General features: G+C 28.2%; 1 protein-coding gene across 3 annotated transcripts; it reads left to right on the top strand.

The window, feature by feature from the left end:
- The first annotated feature begins 353 nt into the window (after positions 1-353).
- Positions 354-14,729, top strand: LOC111678556 (protein Aster-B). 3 transcript variants are annotated; one of them, XM_046948753.1, is made up of 11 exons: positions 355-1,147; positions 2,866-2,934; positions 3,649-3,970; positions 5,731-5,944; positions 8,484-9,366; positions 9,522-9,774; positions 9,831-9,961; positions 10,045-10,241; positions 10,727-11,021; positions 11,123-11,243; positions 13,594-14,729. In XM_046948753.1, exons 1-11 carry the CDS (start codon positions 705-707, stop codon positions 13,627-13,629), a joined length of 2,964 nt encoding a protein of 987 aa, XP_046804709.1. In that variant the 5' UTR covers positions 355-704; the 3' UTR covers positions 13,630-14,729. The 3 variants fall into 3 exon arrangements, with proteins under 3 accessions (XP_046804702.1, XP_046804709.1, XP_046804715.1); XM_046948746.1 differs by having other exon boundaries at positions 354-1,147; positions 11,123-14,729; XM_046948759.1 differs by lacking the exon at positions 2,866-2,934 and having other exon boundaries at positions 11,123-14,729.
- Positions 14,730-20,297: the final 5,568 nt, after the last annotated feature.

Below are 20,297 nucleotides of genomic sequence, written 5' to 3'. Positions count from 1 at the left end.
TGCTGCTATCAAAATTTTTATTATTTTGCTACATCGATAACTACTGCTACCAAAATATAAAGGTAGCAGTAGTAAATAATTTACGCTAAAAAAAATTTTAGTTGAAATTTTAAATACAATTTTGTGAAACTTGTTGCACCATGAACAAACATACATATACATACATAAAATGTTTATATTTTAATAGTATTTTTTCGTTTAATTTGACTTCTTGTGTACAGTGGCAACACTGTACACAAGAAGTCTTTTTAAGCCGCTAGTGTCAGCCGGCGTTAATATAAATTTGCGAAAGTCTCTGGCAAATACACAAACAGCTGAGTGAGATAGCTGTCAGATAAATTCTCACTTCTATGTCAGATAAATTTTTTCGCACTGTGCATTTACTTTCATCGAAACTCATTAATATCATAAATATTTTTCCAACTAAAATATAAATGAATAAATGAAACAATTTAAGTAAAATGTTTAAAATAAAAAAGATTCATGAAAAAAGTGTAAACTAAAAAAATACAATAGATTTGTTTGGATTTAAAGAAAAATTTGTTAACTGGCATTTTACAACATTACACATGATGACCATGTAGTTTAGAAAAATCAATGCAGTTGTCATCATCACTTTTTGACTACTAAGGGCAATGTTATTGTATGCTTAATAACAGTCTGGAGGAGTATACTTCAAGTATTAAGAATTTTTAAGTTTTGTCATGAATTTTGGTATATCACAAATTACTACTACCACTACTTATACTAATACCAGCAATACTGTAACTACAACGGCGGCATTAGCATCTGTTAGCACAGCTACTGTCTCCGATAGCATTAGCAAAGATACCACAACTGATGTACCGACAGGAACAGAAACTCAAACCTCTAGTAACGTCTCTGATAATATCGGTAAACAAAACTCTACTAGCAATTCCATACATCCTTCGAAATCATTTACAACTCCACAAAACTGCTTAGAGATCTTAACGTCAATACAAAATAAAACAGTTCCTAGCGATTGTGCGTCTACTGCTAATTATTTTTCCACGGCTTCCTCCAATAACTCATCGCAAATCTTGCCGACCTCTTCTTCCTCATCATTATTAACATCTTCGAGTGCAACAAGATCACCTTTGGAACCATTAGGTGGTATACAGTCTATGTAAGTAAATATTCATATACATACATGCGTACATAATTTTATAAGAAATATTTAATGTAATTGTATGTGTATACATTCTTTCAACAAAATCTTTCCATTAAATCTTACTATGCAATCTTTACATTAACATTATGTCTATAAATTGATTATTATTTTCGGGAACAAATTACGTAAAAATCCAGCCAATATATCCCTTATATATTGTAGACCATTATCATAATATATTTTGCCTTCGATACCAGCTCTACTGCTGAATATTATGTGTTATTTGCTCTTTATATTCATACGTATATGTACGTTTATTAAGCTTCAAGCGAAATTTTTTGAAATTGTGATATCATATCTTTCATGAAGTATTTGGATCAGCATCAATATTGGCGTTTTTATTTGTTAATTTCAACCATATAATAACGGATCAATTAAGCTATGTTTGTCTGTTAAAATTAATTTCTGAAAATCCCAGTTATCTTTGGAAGCTAAATCTTCAAAAATTTTTTGCGACATGCTATCGAGGAATTTCATAAAACCTATTCCTAATGGTTTTATACAATGCCAATTAAACCTAGTACCTAAAAATCATAATTCATGCTGTAACAGTTTGTGCTGAGCGATGCTGAAGTTTGTCTGCAGTTATCATTGATTGTAAAATAAACGTAAAGAAGTAATAATATAATTTCAAATAAGTATGTATGTAATAAAAAACTTATTTGCGTTTGGTGCGTAAACTTTTTTAACAACCACGCAAAAATATATTTTTTTTTATATATATATTAAATACTTTATTCGGCGATGCTGTGTCAATTCTCATATTTTGCAAAAATATCTAATAGTTATATACCTAATGTACATATATACATGTTTTTTCATTAATGAATGGAATAACTTGCATACTAAGAAGAAAGGTATTTCCGATATACACACATAGTTTAATGTATATTGGAATTTAAGATTTTTGAAACAATATGCAACGTAATCATGTTAACAAAATTTTTCTGTAATTTAATATTTATATTGCCGTTATTATGTTGATGTTCCATAACACGTTGTTGTTAAACTACATGCCACAATTTTCAAGATAAAAATATCTTTTGACTTAAAAACTAAGCATATTTTCGATAGTTCAATTCGGTCATTTATTTCACCATACTACCAGTTCCTCCAATTAGAACATTATAGTTTATAATTAATTAAATTAAATAGTTAAATAATAGATCTTCCTTACTATACAAAAAAAAATCATTTCCTACTCATAACTGGTTAGTATATCATATGGTCGAAATCGGTAGGCGAAATTAGCATACAAATTTTGATTTTGATATTTTTGAATTCTTAATATATTTAGTTTCATTCTTATAATTTACATAAATAATGCAATAACAAATTGTGCTAAAATTTTTTCAAAGCTACTTAAAAAGTAAACAAGAATCTTTATTATTTGATCATTAAAAAAATCTACTACTTAAGTATTTTTATATAGAATTTAAAAATATTTAATACGAATTAAATTGTTGGTGCGATTTTATTTAGAGTAATATCGATTAACACATAAATTGTTTGTTATTCAAATTGTTTGTCTTTGCTATTTGTATATTTGTTTATTAACATTATTGTTGTTGTTGAATTTTATCTTTAATTTATTAAATACATATTCATTTTTATAAAATTTTTATTTTCATTGAATTTTATTTTCGTGCACACACATCCTTACATCAATATAGAAATAACGAAAACTCTTCAGTTCACATGGATGGAAATGAAGAAATAAATATTTGTTTTTATTTCGAAAGGTATGTTAAAAATCGTACTTCCATTTTCTCTATATCCGGTCATTTTTGTCGTTCGTAACAATATATTGACAGTATATAGTAAATATCTTTCGATATGCAGTATCGTAGAGTCTAATCATACATATTATCCAACAAAACCATAACAGAGATTTTAAAGTTGAACGTAATAGAGTGAATAAATATTTTTTATTTAATAATATATGTACATACATACATATACATACATACATATGTATGTCCAAAAATTCGCAACTGCAATGTAGTTCTAAATCAAATTCTAGGTGAACAAAATTAAAAATTTATATCTCTCGTTTTCATAAGAGAAATTAAACAAATGTTGGATATTTTTTTTAAAAATACATTAGTTTACAACAATTTTGCTCTGATATAAAACATATAAGAATTTCTTTGTTTATGCCGTCTAAGGTCCAGAAAAAATATTGGATAAAATTTGTGACCTTTAATTTTTATTTATTCATTAAAAAGTGTATATACCTATGTACATTATTACGTGTCACGATTAAGACAACTGCTGGAATGGTCGATCGTTGTGTTTTTAATAAAAAAATTCAAGATCATCATCGTTCTTCAATGTTTACTGCTGCATTTTTGAAAATAAGTTTTAAAATGAAGAAAAATTGTAAACTATAACTAATTTTATACATTTGTTATTACGTTTAACGATTTATTTAAATATTATTGCAATTTTTTCAGGAAACTTCTCTTGCCAGAAGATTTACCAAAACAAATCAATTCGACGATTTCAGACAATTCTTCTAATATCGAAAATACAATAAAATCTACATTTTCTTCGATTTCTAATAGTATAACTGGTACTGTTGCCTCATTGAAAAATGATAATTTGACAACTCAACCTGATTTGAGTCAATCAAGAGAATCTTTAAAATCACAAACAGAGCGAAATAGTTGCAGCAATATTGAGGAAAATATTGAGTTAGATGACAAAGTAAATGATTTAAGTCTGAGCGAAAGTAAGATTTCAATTAATTCAGCAAACATATTACGTTGTGATGAGGTAAGTAAACATTTTGAATATTCCAGTTCTTGTCAGATTGATAGGTTTTTAGTCAGTAGTAGTCACAATTATTTAGAAGAACAACAAAAGCAAAGCTTTTTTTGAGGTAAATTTCAATTTAAAACGTGGTCACTTAAATACCATTTAAATACCGTCTTACATTTTTTTGAATAAATTATGTAATATAAATAATGAATTTTTAATACATTTTAATAATGCCTTAAAGTATGCTTTTAAATGCAATACTGTTATACAAGATAGGTAAATGTTACTTTTAACATTCAAATAATCGTCAAACAATCTTCTATAGTTTTTGTAAAAACAGCAGAAGAAAGAGTAGACTATATTTTGTTTAAACAAAATGGCAAACGTATGTTTATAGCAGAGACTGAAAATAACGGGTCCAATTTATTTTTATTAGTTTATTTGGTGTGATCACTATTTAAATTGCTTTTTTGCAGTTTATCACTCAGATAAATATTTATGTTGGATTTGTTTTTGATAAGTAGTTGAGAGAAACTAAAGTGAAAAACAAAATAACTCGATACAATAGATTTTTAATCTGTAAACATTTTTGAAAAGGTTATTTTTAAAGGCAAAAAATAAATCACAAATCAAAGCAAACAACAATAATTTACTCACCTACTTTTATATAAGCAAGAGAGAAAAGAGAATAGAAAACGCAAGTGCTCAGCCAAAAACAAAAAAACAAAACTTGTAAAGGTATAATAAACTATTTAAGTAAAAATCATTTTGGGTTAAATTAGACATATTGGTCATACAGGGATTATTTCGAATGAATGTAATTTTTGACTTATTGGTTCTAACAAAAGTATGCACACAAGAAGTGCTCTTTAAACAAAGTTTAACTAAAGGTTTACTCTTTAGTTTAATTACAGTTTTCCATCAAAGATGTAAAAGATGGATTTACATTTAGAGAAAAATACCGGAAATAATCGATTTGTAGTTAACATTTTTTAACTCAATTGTTCAAAATGGACTTTTATGTTTTTATTTTGTGATCACTTAGTGGAATGCATTGCCAGGAATTACAAGACATATTATTTTTAAAAGTTATTTTTTTTTATAAATATGTATGTGTATGTGTATAAATAATAGAAAAACTTTGTTTATTTTGGTATTTTTTTACGGTTACGATTCGAGTCAATTAGTTGTTTGCAGTCTGTTTTATTTATGTGTATATTCAAATGCCTTATGGTGCGATCAATTAGGTTGAACTCATTTCAACAACTAGCGAAAAAGCTCTAAACATATTTGATTAGAAACCCCTTACTAAAAAGCTCACCATTGATGAAAAGCTTTCATTGATAACAGCTTGCTCTACAAACACAGTACAATAACAAAATGTGTGTTTGTGTTACTTCCATGCTAAACATGCTTTAGTACGGCCAATGCCATTTAAACCAGTAACATCTTAAAACTAGCTGCAATCATTTTGGCTAATACATATTCACAATATTATTTTTTCAGAATAATTCCATTATGAAACTATAAAAAAAATAAATAAATCGAAGTAAATAAATAAAAAGTTTATACAAGTTCTTCATTATCGTCGTTACTTGATAGTGTTTGATAAGAACAATTAATCTGACAATAATGAGTAATACATATTTGTTGGTTTTATACATACATTTGAATGTAGAATATATTTCGGGTTTACCCATGAAATGACACTGTAAATAGTAAACTTAATAAATGTTTGGTATTAAAATATCCATTTATTTTTTATTTTATTTTAGGACTCATTAAGCAAATCTAGTGAAAACTCGGGAGATTTATTGAGAAACCTTTATTCATCTGATTGTATTGATAAAATAAGAAACGTTACACGTTTGTCAGAACGTGCTAAAAAGAAATCGTGGTATAACGTGTTGTATCCTAACTATAAGTCACGTTCACAGGATTTTAAGAAATTATTTAAGGAAGTGCCAAATGATGAACGCTTGATTGTTGGTAAGTCAATAAAATTAATTGTGGTGTTATGAATACAAAGGTGTCTTCAAATAAGTGATACATGTTTTAAATAAAAGTCAATTTAAATATGTACAAATGTATCACAATAATAACGAAAAAATCGAAAAATCACTTTTTAAACAAAATGTGTACATTGTATTATAAAAAAGTCTTGGAAAATAACACTTACAGTGAATCAACTAAGTTTTTTGCTTCTTTAGGTTTTCCAATTAAAAATATATATTGTGTAAAATGGAAAAACCATGAATAAATATTTACATTAAAATTTTGGTGCATTTGTTGTTGCAGTTTTATATCTTTCATAAGAATTTGCAGGACAATAAATTATTTTGCATTTTTAAAATTCCAGTTAATTTCGTTGGGGTTTTCAAATTACTTTTTAATTACTTTTTAGAACTTATTGTTTAGTTGTAAAAAGGACACGTGTTAAGTATTTTTCAATTGTAATCTTCATAAACCATTTCCTTATAGTTTAAAACAGAGAAGTTAATTGCATTAAACATTTTTTAAAGGAAAATAATGGGGCAATTCCGATGTAAAAATGTTTCAGTTATTAGAACAAGAGTAAATCAATGATATATAATTATGAAATGTTTATCAATATTATTATAAAATATTATATAAAGTAATTGACGAAATAAATTAAAGAATCAGAGAAAACAAGACATTTTCAAAATCTTTAACTATTATAGGGGAGCGGCTTGTAGGAAAGCCATTGAATTTCTATTTATCTTCTCCAAAGTCCAAAGGAAAAACACTATGTTTAGATTTTTTATTCTAAACAGACCTTAGGTAGCTTGGAACCAATATAAAATGCACTGTCGTGTGGTACAGAAAAAATACTCAATTTAAATATTCATAAAATAAAGCATTCAAAATATTATTTTCCGTAAAAATTGTGAGAACTTTTTCAAATAAAAATCAATAATAAAAAACCATAAGGTACAAATAAAAATCAATATTTTTTGAAATTAATTATAAAACTCATTATGCGATATTTACCTTAAAAACACAGTAAAAATTATAGGATTTAAACAGGGATTAATAGAAAATTTATAAAATTTCTTTACTAAATTTGCAGAAATTGTGCAGAAATGAGATTCGAAAATTGGAAAATTTAAATTTAGTCGGTTTTTATTCTTTGTTTTGAAAAATAAAAACCATTGATTGATTTCTATTTTTTGTTTGACAGGCAACATACATGTGCGTTAGCCAAAGCATGAGATGTATTGCAAATCCGCAGGTATCATACCATCAGGACACTGATTTGTAGGGGTCGAACCAGTTGATCCTATCTTCATTTATGGATATTCCTATATCCCGTTTTCCGGGGATTAACAACCCGGAAAGTGAGTAGCCATTAAAACTCCTATGGTTTTCCGACTACTAGTCATCCAACTGCCACATGGTTTTTGAATGAAACTTGGGGCAGGAGAAGTGGACAATAAGATTCTGCGCCGCTACAAAATGTACTTCAAGATTTACGCTTTACATTTCATTCCAGGTTTTTAAACGATTTACCGAGCTCTTATAGGAAGTTCAGTTTTCGGTTTCTTCGCATCGTTAAACGCGTCTCTTTTCGAGATTTCGCAATGTCAGGCCAATATTAGAAATAACAAATTGTTGTTATTTTTAATATTGTTTTTTAATTTGAATATATTTTTTATATTGAATATATTGTAATCAGTGTTTCGTTAATCGTTATTCTTAATACTTGTGCCTGTATTGAGAAATATTAAAAAACAATTTTTAAAAAATTGTATGAAAACTCCGTTTTTATTAGTGTTTTTACACCAAATTACACAAAAAAATTAAATATTGTTTTACCTTCTTCTTTCTTAATATGGGACTTGTTTTTTGTCGGCTTTGAAATATTTTTAAATCTCATTTATAATTTTATTTTTATAGTTGACCTGAATGCTTATGTAATAAGAACACTTGTGAGTTAAAAAGAAAAAAATACCCTTTACATAGAGTATTGGTAGAATGTTGCAAATTTTTGTATAAAATTTAATTTTTAAAATACAGTGAGTTCCTAATATTCAGCCTCATATTTAAATAAATTCAAAAAACAAAAAAATATTGTAGCTTGAAATAAACATATTCTCATTTATTATCTTAAATTAGCCCTAAAAGTTAATGTATATATAAAAGAATCGTAATACTTTTTTTCATGTTTTGAAATACGCAAAGGTATAAATAACTGGTAAAATCGTTTTGTTCTATTCATAGTAAACAAAAAAAATCAATTAGATTTAGTAAACTGTATCCCGTTTCTGTATTTTTTACATCGAGAAAAAAAACAGGGTGAACACAATTAATTGAAATATTTCTTGTTAAATTTTAATGCGTACAATTTTAAAATAAACTGATAAACTGATTTTTCTCGATTCGAGAAAAATACAGAATCGAGGCACTGATTAAACATATTAACATTTAATTTTTGAATACTTTACATAAATTAGAACCGAAATGATTGAACAAATAATTTATGAGTTTTGTTTTTTTTTTATTTTAGACTATTCCTGTGCACTTTATAGAGATTTGCTTATACAGGGACGATTGTATATATCACAAAACTACGTTTGTTTTCATGCCAACATTTTGGGTTGGGAAACTTGTTTGATTATCAAGTGGAAAGACGTAACGTCGATAACCAAAGAGAAAACGGCGCTTGTTATACCAAACGCCATATCAATTTGTACACCAAAAGAAAAATACTTTTTTTCGTCATTCACCACGCGCGATAAAACATTTTTAATACTTTTTCGAGTATGGCAAAATACGTTAATGAATAAACCCATGCCAGCACAGGAGATATGGCAATTAGTACACAATTATTATGGTGATGAATTAGGTCTTACGACAGATGACGAAGATTATATAGATCCAACTGTTGAGGATCGAGACGACAGCACTTCAAATATAGACTTTGTATCTGCCATAGATGATACCAATTCATTGAGTGTTTACCAAGAGGCTATAGTAGGGTCCAGTTCAAATATTTACCAAGCAATTGATAGTAGTAGCGGAAATAGTGCTTCTAATAATAACAGCGGAAATAATAGTGCCAGTAGTGGTGATTGTATAAACTCAAAAATAATGAAGTCAAATGCTAAAGAATTAACATTGATCTCAGCAAAACCAGAAGATGGTTTCGCATCAAATTCTCAAACACAGCAAACTTCTGCTACAAGTGGCGGCAGCGGTAGTGGGAGCGCAGTTACCGGTAGTCATAGTGCAAATGTTTCAAAAGAATCAAAACATAATACTTCAACATTCGATTCAAAACGTAAAGTGTCAAAAAATAATCGACAACGAGAAGAAAACACAAGTAAAAATTCAGAAACTCTACCAACCGATATATCGGATTCCAGCGATTCAGAAGAAAATAATATTCCGTAAGTAGCAAAAATCAAATTCGCATTTGCTAAACGGATCCAAAAAAAATACTAAGTTATTTTTATCATAATTTTTTTTCGAATTTTTATATACAAATTTCCTTTTTACATCCTTTTTTATATGTGATAATTTAATAAATATTTATAAATTTTAGATTCGTAGCCACAGCTGAATGTAATTCCCCTCACGAAGGCCGCCAATTGGTTCATACAATACTACCGATCAATATAGAAACATTGTTTAATTTATTGTTTTCTAAGTCGAAATTTTTGCTAGATTTTCATGCAATGCGAAAGTCAACGGATTTGGTTTTTGGCGAATGGATAACAAATGAAGATGGTCAAAAAACACGTACTTTTAATGTGACTGTACAGTTGGCCGCTTCGGTTGGTCCAAAAACGTCCAAGGTATGAATTCACACTCAAATGATCTTCGATTTGAATAAATAAACAATTAAATTTAGGTTACGGAATTTCAAGTGATGCGAGATTGCAGTAAACCTGGTGAACTTTATTCCATTGATATAAATAACGTCAATGCTGGCATTCCATATGCAGATAGTTTTAGCGTTTTAGTACATTACTGTCTGGTTAAGTAAGTTAATAGAATGTGTTTATGTTTCTATTTCTTTAAAGACTTTTCAATTGATTTGTTTTGTTCTATAATTTCAACTAAAGGACTGTAGATGATCACACAATGCTTTCGGTTCACGCCCAAATCAAATATAAAAAATCTATTTGGGGTGTTGTTAAAGGTTTCATAGAGAAAAATACTTGGGCTGGCCTAGATGATTTCTACACATCGCTATTGCATTCATTACAAAGCGAAACATGCATCCCACCGGCCAAGGGCAAAGGAAGACGTCCACGCAGGGGTAAGCATAAACCAATAAATGCTTTATGTGTTATTGCAAGTCTAAGTGAAGATGGTGGTCAAACCATCACTTCTTCTGTAACAAGCGTTGATGAACATGAATATCTGAGTAATAGTAATAAAAACATCGATCCCTGTTTTTATGAAACTACAACAATTCATTGTCATTGTCGCCACCACAGTAATCATAATCACAGCAACCATTATCACCGTCATTGTCACTGTCCTCAACATAAAAAAGAATGCGACAAAAAAGGTACAATAGGCAATTGTAAATTTCCATTTCACTATGTATTTAAAAAAAAAAGAATTAAACTTAAGTTAAATTTAAATTGAACTATTTGAATATTGTATATAATTTATACAAGATTAAAAGTTATATTTCGTCTGAGGAACTCAAATAGGGGCTACTTTCGAATGTACGAATATTTTAATACAATAAAATGTAAATTTCTCACAAAAACGTGAAATTAATTATCGTTTTAGGCACTGCTACTCAAATACGTCCACTGGAAGAGATGCCTATATTGCCAACAAAACCTGAGCCAGCTGACCACAGTGGTATTGCACAAACTATTTCTACACGCCATCCAATCGACAGTCCTGTTGTAGCAGTTGAAGCAACTACAAAATTCAGGTGGCTGTCACTGTTTGTTCTTGTTCTCTTATGTTTCCTCATAATTGTTAATGTCATATTATTGCTTAAATTATGGAAATTAGAGGAGCGCATTGATGAAGACATGTCCGCTAGAGCACGTATGCCAAATTTATCGGCTCTAAAGTATGTACCAGCATTATTGTAGTTTTTGTTTTCTACCTTAAATTAATATTTTTTTAAATCTTATTATTCTCTCTTATTTGTAAATCGTACCTTTTTTCCAGGCAATTACCTAATAATCATGAAGATTGGATTGAATTGTTGCGTCAACAGGAAATTTTACACGAAACCGAATTGAAAAAGTGGCACACAGTATTGCAGACCGCAATTGAATTGTTAAAAAAGGTGAGCGTTGTTTGTCAAAATATGTTTCACAATGACGATAAACTAACTCAACAGATCGATCAAATCAGTGATGAACTTTAATTCGCAAAGTATGATTAAAAAATTCAAAACAAATTTTATAGAAAATTTTTTAAACTACAACAATTGCAAAACAATCAATCAAAAGATGAAAATTTTGTCTTTTTACAGTCTCGATATTTTAAAAATATTTTAATCTGCATTTGAAATTGAATCTGCAAATACATTTACATATATTTATATTGCGAAAGTCACCTATCGCCCAAACAAATTAATATTTATGTTTTTATTATCCTTAGTTTTTGTAATTTTTGTTATGTATAAAACGTTTTACTTAATCTAGTTTAATACTCGAGAACATATTAGAAAAATTATGTCAAAAAACTAATATGGAACTTTGAATTTTCAATAAATCTTCAAAAATTAATTTTAATTAATTTTTAATTTAATCAAATGATTGGAGATCATTAGAACCAATGCACATTGGAAGATTCGACAACTGTTTTTATTTGTTTTTTTTTTTATTTTTCTAATTTATTTGAAATATTTTTCAGAAATAGTTTTTATTTATATTATTTTCCTTAAATATATACATATATGTTAAAAATATCATCCAAATGTACGATAGATGGAACCATTGAAACATCGTTTTTAATTCATTAAGCTTTTATTTTCTAATTTAATTTCAATCATTTTATTTACCAGCCAATTACTTGAGTTTAATCAGGGTTTCAAGTGGTTTGGTTTAGTTAAACCATGCATAATTTTAATATTAGCGTCTTATTGGAGTCATTTTTCGAATCATAAAATCAATGCAAATTGGAAGATTCGAACACGATGTATCATTAGTTCGGGCAAGCTATTTGTTTTTTAGATGTTTTCAAATTTATTTGAAATATTTTCTAGCAATTCATTTATTTTTATAAACATTTATATTGATGGTTTTCGCATCAGTTTTCCTCATTCCCAATTTCTACCCACATTAACACAGAAAAAATTAATTCATATCTGGAATGAATTTGGTAATAAATATTATGAATCGAACATAACTTCTTTTCCAAACCATTTTCATTCAGAATATTAAAAGTTCATATTTATTTAAGTTCGATATTTATTAAAAAAAAATTGCAAAATAAGTCCATTATCTACTAATATATCTCTCTATTTAGCCGATAGTAATCTTATATTAGCAAATTTTGAAAATTAAAATCTTGAACAACAAAACATCAGTAAAGCATCTATTCTTCATAACATTCGGTCAATTTCGCAAACATTTCATCGATTTTAATCTGAAAATCATAAAAAAATCCAAAGAAAATTTCAAAAATTTTTAACAAAAGAAGAAATATAATTTAAATTTGAAATATTTTAAGTCAAGGCTTCTAGATTTTGTTTGAATAAATTTATATGAAAAAATTCATACAATTTAGGAACTTATTCTTAAATACTATTAAATATGGCAATGAATGGAGTTCATAATATTTATGCTGAAACTTTTTTCTGTGAAATTGGGAAACAAAATTATGATCGAATCTTTAAAAACAACTTTTAAAGGTTTATTTGAACTTAAGTTATGTTGAACTTAACTACTTTAAATAAATTTTTGGTAATTTGTTGTTGAAGTAGAATTTCACCACAAATAACATACTTGAAGTACTTCCAATTTTGGTGAAAAATCTATCAATTTTACATTAGCGTGTAATTGGAGGGATGTTGTTGTTTTTGACAACTATGAACTACATCTAATCTTATTCATAGATGCAATAAAAATCCAATATTTGGATGTCAAAAATATACCGAATTCGTTGAATGACATTCTTATGTTAATTTCATTGGTTTTTCACCAAAGTTTGATGTACTTCAAATATGTTTTTTGTAGTGACTTTCCTCACTTTTAACTGGATTTTTATTTGTAAGGAAATATTTGGTTTATAAAAGCGAAAAATATATAATCGCATTTTTAGATGTGATAAAGATGTAGTTTGAAAAGTATGATATCAATTATTTTTTGTTGGGTATATTAATTTGTCCAAATGAAACCTAAAAGTTCTTGACTTGAATAAGTTTTATCGTACAAAAGTCCATTGCTGATTTGATGTGATTATATATTATATTTGTTTTTGCAATTTTCTAAAACAAAAGTGAGAATCACACAGATATAGAAAATAAATAAAAAATAAAATAAAAAATAAAAGAAAAAATATTTGTAAGTGTGTTGTGCCGACAGACAAAATATTATTTTTTTAATATATAATTATTTGTTTTTTTTTGTTTTGTTTTAAAATTGTTTTTATTATTTTATTTTTCTTTTATATCTCTTTTATCATTTCAGACTGAAAGAACTTTGGCCGAACTAATGTTTCGCTAATATACATATTTCCACCTATAGAATAAGTTTTTATTTTTTGTTTGCTTTTATTGATTAATTATTTATTTTTATTATTTTGTTATTGTTTTGCTAAATCAAACATATTTTAATAGACAAATTAGAAAATATGTACCTACGTACATACATATATGTATGTATGTACAGATTAATAGAAATATTTGTAATAAATGTAAAACGATTGTTCTTCCTCTTCTTCATATTTCTCCTATTAATGGTGCATTTTTATTTTGTTCTAAATTAAACTTTTTCTTATACATTTAATTTTATACATTTCAATGTTAAAAACAAAACCCATAGTGAGTAGTAATTATGTGATTTTTTGTTTAAATATGTAATTAGCTGCAAGTAGAATATATGTATGTAGTTTTTAACTAATAATTATATTTATTATTATGTATTAATACTAATTTTGTTGTTGTGTTTTTATTTTTGTGCGCTTAAGGTGTTTAAGCTAATAGTTGCAATAAACATAAATACATAAATACTGAAAAATGCCTCAGAGTGTAAACATTTCTTGTCAGTAGAAAATTTATTTTAAAACAAATGTATATTTAATTTTGTATATAATAACAATTGTTTATATATTTTGATATATTGTTACCATAGTTTTACTATTACAATTATTTTGTCTGTCTTAGCAGCACACGAATTATTTACTGTCAAACATTATGAATAATAACAACTAATATTTTTGTAAAAAAAGATTTTTAATAAAACTATTTTTAAAATAAGAAAAAAAAAACTAAGTAGAAACCAAATTGTTAATAACCATTGAAAAATTTAGAATTTGAATAATAAAAAAATTCGAATACATAAATGTATTTCTTTATCAACTAAATATAATTAAAAAGAAAGGGTGTATTGTATGTCTGTTACCAATAGTATTTATCGTACAAGTAGATATGTATTGTAAATTAAGAAGGAAATTCCTTATTTCCCAATAAATAAATGTAAAAATTTAATTGTAAAGCATTTGAGAATATGTATGTATTTTAATTGATAATAAATAAACAATAATTTAGTCAAAATAAAGCTTTGCAGCATCAAGTGAATAAAAATAAATTGTATTTCAATGATAACAAAAAAGTGTTTTATTTTAAATTGAGAAGAGATCTTTAAAAATACTGGAACATTTTTTCCGAAACGAGTGTCAAACATTCTCCAACATAGTTAGTGCATATTTTACCCGCAATACATTTTTTTCCATTTTTGAATATTTTGATTTTCCTCTCAAACCCTAAAAGATCTACAAAAACTTACGAAAATTATACGAATCTGTATTGCTTAGCAGAAAAAATTATTCAGGAGTGATTGTGCTACCAGGGTGATACTTCTAAGATATACGAAAGCAATACTCATAGAAGACAAAAAAGAAAGGTGAAAATATTCGAAATAGTCGTATGGATTATATATAGAAGATTTTATCATTAGGAAGAAAAATATAAGAAATTAAAAAAACTAGAAATTTGAAAACACATTTATTAGTGTTAGCATTAAAAGATTATAATATAGAAAATATATTTATTAATATATAAATTTTCAAAATTAAAGTTGTTTTAACATAATTTCCTTTGTCCACAGGAAATTTCTCAAAAATCATTATGACTATTACTTTCTTATTGATAAACAAAGATAAAGTTATATTTTTTCAAGCATAAGCAAAAGCTTTACCCAGTGTGCTTTGCTAAGTTAAAAGCAGTATTTTTTTCGGGTTTTAATTAGGATGACGGTACATTAAGCACTAATATTGCCCGGTTATCACACGTTTGTCCAGAGAAAAACCCCACCAACCGACCTATACCTTCATATAGGAAGTTGGAGCATCCGGACTTAATTTCATCAAAAGTATTAATGGTCTCCACCAGAAAAAAGTTTTAGAGTTTTAATGGTCTCCACCAGTAAATATTTGAGTTTAAATGGTCTCCACCAGGTTATATCGTGAGAATTTTATGGTCTCCACCAGTTAAAAACATAACCTCACTCTGAGGTAAAACGAAAGCACGCGTTTAATGAAGACAGCGCATAACTTAGAACAGTTATATGAAGTAGTGCATTAAATTAGTGCAGGGTGAGAAGTAATTCTGTCGAAAGCCCAGCAACAAGCACAAGCCTGACCGTCCTTAAGATATAAAAACCATGACGCGAGAGTTGTTCCCCAACACAGACCTGAATTACAACTGTAAAAGCTGTATAAATAAAAAAATACACTTAACGATTTTGAAGATTCTAACTACAATAGTTTTCCAAATTTACAATATGTTACATTAGAGTGATTCAAGCTTGTATGAAGGAAAAAAATAATCCAACAGGCCGTTTCCCAAGTGCATCAAAGGTTTAATTTAACTTTCTTTTACTCTATTGTAAATATCGGACTATATACGATAACTTCCAGTAACTTTTGGTAAATATCGCCCACAAATAAAGATTATTTCACTGAGAATTCCCAAATATTACAAAATTTTACCTTTGAACTCCACACTTTATGGGTTAAGAATGTCCGATTTTATTAAAACTTCGTATATATATTTTATATTATCTGGACTATAATACTCGGAAAATATTTTATTAATACGTATTCTCTAAAATATTACAAAAAAAAAAAACAAGTAATATTTCTATATTCGGCTGTGGCGAATCTTATATACCCTTCATTAAGTATGTTTTAAAAAAACAGTTTTTATTTATTTTGTATCTCTGCACACATGTCACACATAACATACACACAAACAAATATAAACTGTAGCAGAAAGAAAAATTAACAGTTGTACTGTAATACCACCGTCAAACTGTATTACCACCCTCAAACAAACATCAGCTGTATTACCAACATATTACTGCTTTATCTCCTTGTTATACCCACTTACCTTCGTGAGCATGCAAACATACAAAAAAATACACAGCTGAATAAAACCAAATACATCTCCACACGCACATGTACATCTTTATCCAATTCACAGTGTTGTTTTTGCTTTTTTAACAAAGCATGAAAAAATGTGGCTTTTTTGATGAAATTTTCAGAGGTTGTCTCGGATTTTTGCTCATATCTCCGTTATTTATAGACCGATTTTGCTGATTTTAAATAGCGGTCTAACTGAAAGCATGTCTAACTGAATTATTGAAGATTCGGATATCGCCGATATCTGGGGACCTCTAAAAACTGATTTCAACAGACAGACAGACGGATATGACTTAATCGACTCCGCTATCTATAAGGATCCAGAATATATATACTTTATAGAGTCGGAAAATTATATTATAGAAATTACAAACGGAATGACAAACTTATATATACCCTTCTCACGAAGGTGAAGGGTATAAAAACGATTTCCTGAAATAATTCGATTTTAACTGTTAACGTAGGAAATATAGATTCAACTTTTTTACTGTTTAATGGCCTTATTTATTGCCTATAAATCTCCATCCCCTAAGAATTTTTTAATTTGTTTAACAAAGTTTCAAAAAAAAAAAAAAAAACTAAAATTGGAGATTTGAAACTGCCGTTGTAAAATCAAACTTATTTGATCATAGCTGAGAACGAGTTATCTTATAAAGACAAAAACTAATATCCGAGTAAATATAGATATATTTTGAGTAACAAAATGTTTTTTTAGAATATATCCAAAAAATTTAATTTTTTTGTCATATTTTGAATTTGTATGCTACGAGACACGTTAATGGCCTGGGGAATTTTAAAGTTTTTGTGTTTTATATCTTTCCGAAATGCTTACTCTGTGGACATTATGATTCCTTTACATTAAAGTTCAAAATTTATTATTAAATGGCCAAATTTGAGAAAAAACTGAAAAAATCTATATTTTCCCCTTGTAAATGCACTTGGAAAGTTCAGAGCCTTTGCGGCAACTGTTAACGTTATCTTATCAGCTTAATAATACCCTTCACCTTCGTGAGAAGGGTATATACAAGTTTGTCATTCCGTTTGTAATTTCTATAATATAATTTTCCGACCCTATAAAGTATATATACCTATATTCTGGATCCTTATAGATAGCGGAGTCGATTAAGCCATGTCCGTCTGTCTGTCTGTTGAAATCAGTTTTTAGAGGACCCCAGATATCGGCGAGATCCGAATCTTCAATAATTCTATTAGACATGCTTTCGAGAAGATCGCTATTTAAAATCAGCAAAATCGGTGGGTAAATAACGGAGAGATATGAGCAAAAATCCGAGACAACCTGTGAAAATTTCATCAAAAAATTGTTTAAAAAGCAACAAAAACACTGTACATAGAAATAGGTGTACACGTGTGTGTGTAGATGTATTTGGTTTTATTCTGCTGTGTATTTTTATACCCTTCACCTTCGTGAGAAGGGTATATATAAGTTTGTCATTCCGTTTGTAATTTCTATAATATAATTTTCCGACCCTATAAAGTATATATATTCTGGATCCTTATAGGTAGCGGAGATGATTAAGCCATGTCCGTCTGTCTGTCTGTCCGTCTGTCTGTATGTTTGTTGAAATCAGTTTTTAGAAGACCCCAGATATCTGCGAGATCCGAATCTTCCATAATTCTATCAGACATACGACCGGCAAGAACGCTATTTAAAATCAGCAAAATCGGTCCATAAATAACGGAGATATGAGCAAAAAAACGAGACAACCTCTGAAAATTTCATATAAAATTTAGATTTTTTATTCATGCTCAGACAGAAACTGCAAAAAACAAAAACAAAATACATAACAATACGGTAAATATTGTTATTGTAATTTGTTTATAAAAGCAAAGCAGAGCAAGAGCAGCAGAGCAAGAGTAGCAGAGCGAGAGCAGCACTAATGTTTTGTTATTGGCTAGAAATATGAAATTAAGTATGCATGGCCCGGATTAAGCGAGGACCCAAACAAGGGGAGTTTTTGGTACTTTTTCGTTTTTCAAAAGGTACTTTTTGCAATTTCTACAATATTGAACCTAGAAACATGTAATTAAGTATGTATGGCCCGGATTAAGTGAGGACCCATAAAAGGGGACTTTTTTGTTGTTCAAAAGGTACTTTTTGCAATTTCTACAACATTGAACCTAGAAACATGTAATTAAGTATGTATGGCCCGGATTAAGTGAGGACCCATAAAAGGGGACTTTTTGGTACTTTTTCGTTCTTCAAAAGGTACTTTTTGCAATTTCTACAATATTGAACCTAGAAACATGTAATTAAGTATGTATGGCCCGGATTAAGTGAGGACCCATACAAGGGGACTTTTTGGTACTTTTTCGTTTTTCAAAAGGTACTTTTTGCAATTTCTACGATATTTAACCTAGAAACATGTAATTATGTATGTATGGCCCGGATTAAGTAAGGACCCATAAAAGGGGACTTTTTGGTACTTTTTCGTTTTTCAAAAGGTACTTTTTGCAATTTCTACGATATTAAACCTAGAAACATGTAATTAAGTATGTATGGCCAGGATTAAGTGAGGACCCATGAAAGGGTACTTTTTGGTACTTTTTCATTCTTCAAAAGGTACTTTTTGAAATTTCTATAATATTGAACCTAGAAACATGTTATTAAGTTCGTATATCCCGGATTAAGTGAGAACCAGTAAAAGGGGACTTCTTGGTACTTTTTCGTTCTTCAAAAGGTACTTTTTACAATTTCTACAATATTGAACCTAGGAACATGTAATTAAGTTTGTATGGCCCGGATTAACTGAGGACCCATAGATGGGGACTTTTTGGTACTTTTTCGTTCTTCAAAAGGTACAAAAGGCTTTAAACACATCATGGTGAAGGGTATATAAAATTCGGCACAGCCGAATATAGAACTCTTACTTGTTTGTTGTATGTTTGGAATCCAAACATACAAAAATTACACAGCAAAAAAATATGATTTGCATTTTTTGTTAAAATAAAATAATTTTCCTTTTTGTTTTGCAAATATATTTTTTAATGAATAGAAAAAAGTATTTAAAACGTTTTCAATTATATGAGAGTAGATTGTGAGTTATTGTACAATAATTTTTATGCGAATAATGTAAGTTTGAAATTTAAAACTAACACAAATTTTTCCAAGTGCTTTTAAAACAATTTTTTTTACGATAAACAAAAACAAAATCTACGTCTCTTCAATGTTTACCAGCAATGAATCAGAGGTCGAAGTCGACCGGCTTCGAGTCGTAGCTTAGCCGCCGAACTATATTTAGTTGCTTGAGCCGCCGCCGATACATTCGGCTTAAATCGACTCAAATTAATTTAATGTTTTTACTAACTAGACTGTAAGATGAATTATGTTTAAAATACACTATGGTGAAGGGTATATAAGATTCGGCACAGCCGAATATAGCACTCTTACTTGTTTTTTTTGTATGATATAGTTTCAAAACTAAGAGAACAATTCTAGAGAGGGAGACGGGCAAAATTCGCAAGTTTCTCAGTTATAAAATTTTTCTTTTTTATACATATGGGGCCTTCAAGTTCTCCAATTGAATGTGCAAAATTTGAAGAATATAGTTCTATTAGTTTCCCAGATAAACGAAATTTTATATTTATATCATATGGAATGTGCCCCTATTAAAAGTTCGACTGTTATACTTTAAATATTCAAATTAATGTCAAAGTAAAATTTCAATATTCTAGCTCTAATAGTTTCTAAGATATACGATTTTTTACTAATTAATATACTTCGGGACTCCAA

The sequence above is a fragment of the Lucilia cuprina genome, chromosome 2 (assembly GCF_022045245.1).
Source record: "Lucilia cuprina isolate Lc7/37 chromosome 2, ASM2204524v1, whole genome shotgun sequence".
Classification (NCBI taxonomy): domain Eukaryota; kingdom Metazoa; phylum Arthropoda; class Insecta; order Diptera; family Calliphoridae; genus Lucilia; species Lucilia cuprina.
The sequence above is the reverse complement of the archived record's forward strand: the minus strand, read 5'-3'. Positions and strand labels throughout refer to the sequence as shown.

Bases quoted from the DNA above. Each gene is read 5' to 3' on its own strand.
- LOC111678556 (XM_046948746.1), top strand. From the start codon at position 705: ATGAATTTTGGTATATCACAAATTACTACTACCACTACTTATACTAAT. The intron at 2,935-3,648 runs GTATGTTAAAAA...CAATTTTTTCAG, and splicing joins ATTTGTTTTTATTTCGAAAG to GAAACTTCTCTTGCCAGAAG. The intron at 10,242-10,726 runs GTAAGCATAAAC...TTATCGTTTTAG, and splicing joins AGGAAGACGTCCACGCAGGG to GCACTGCTACTCAAATACGT.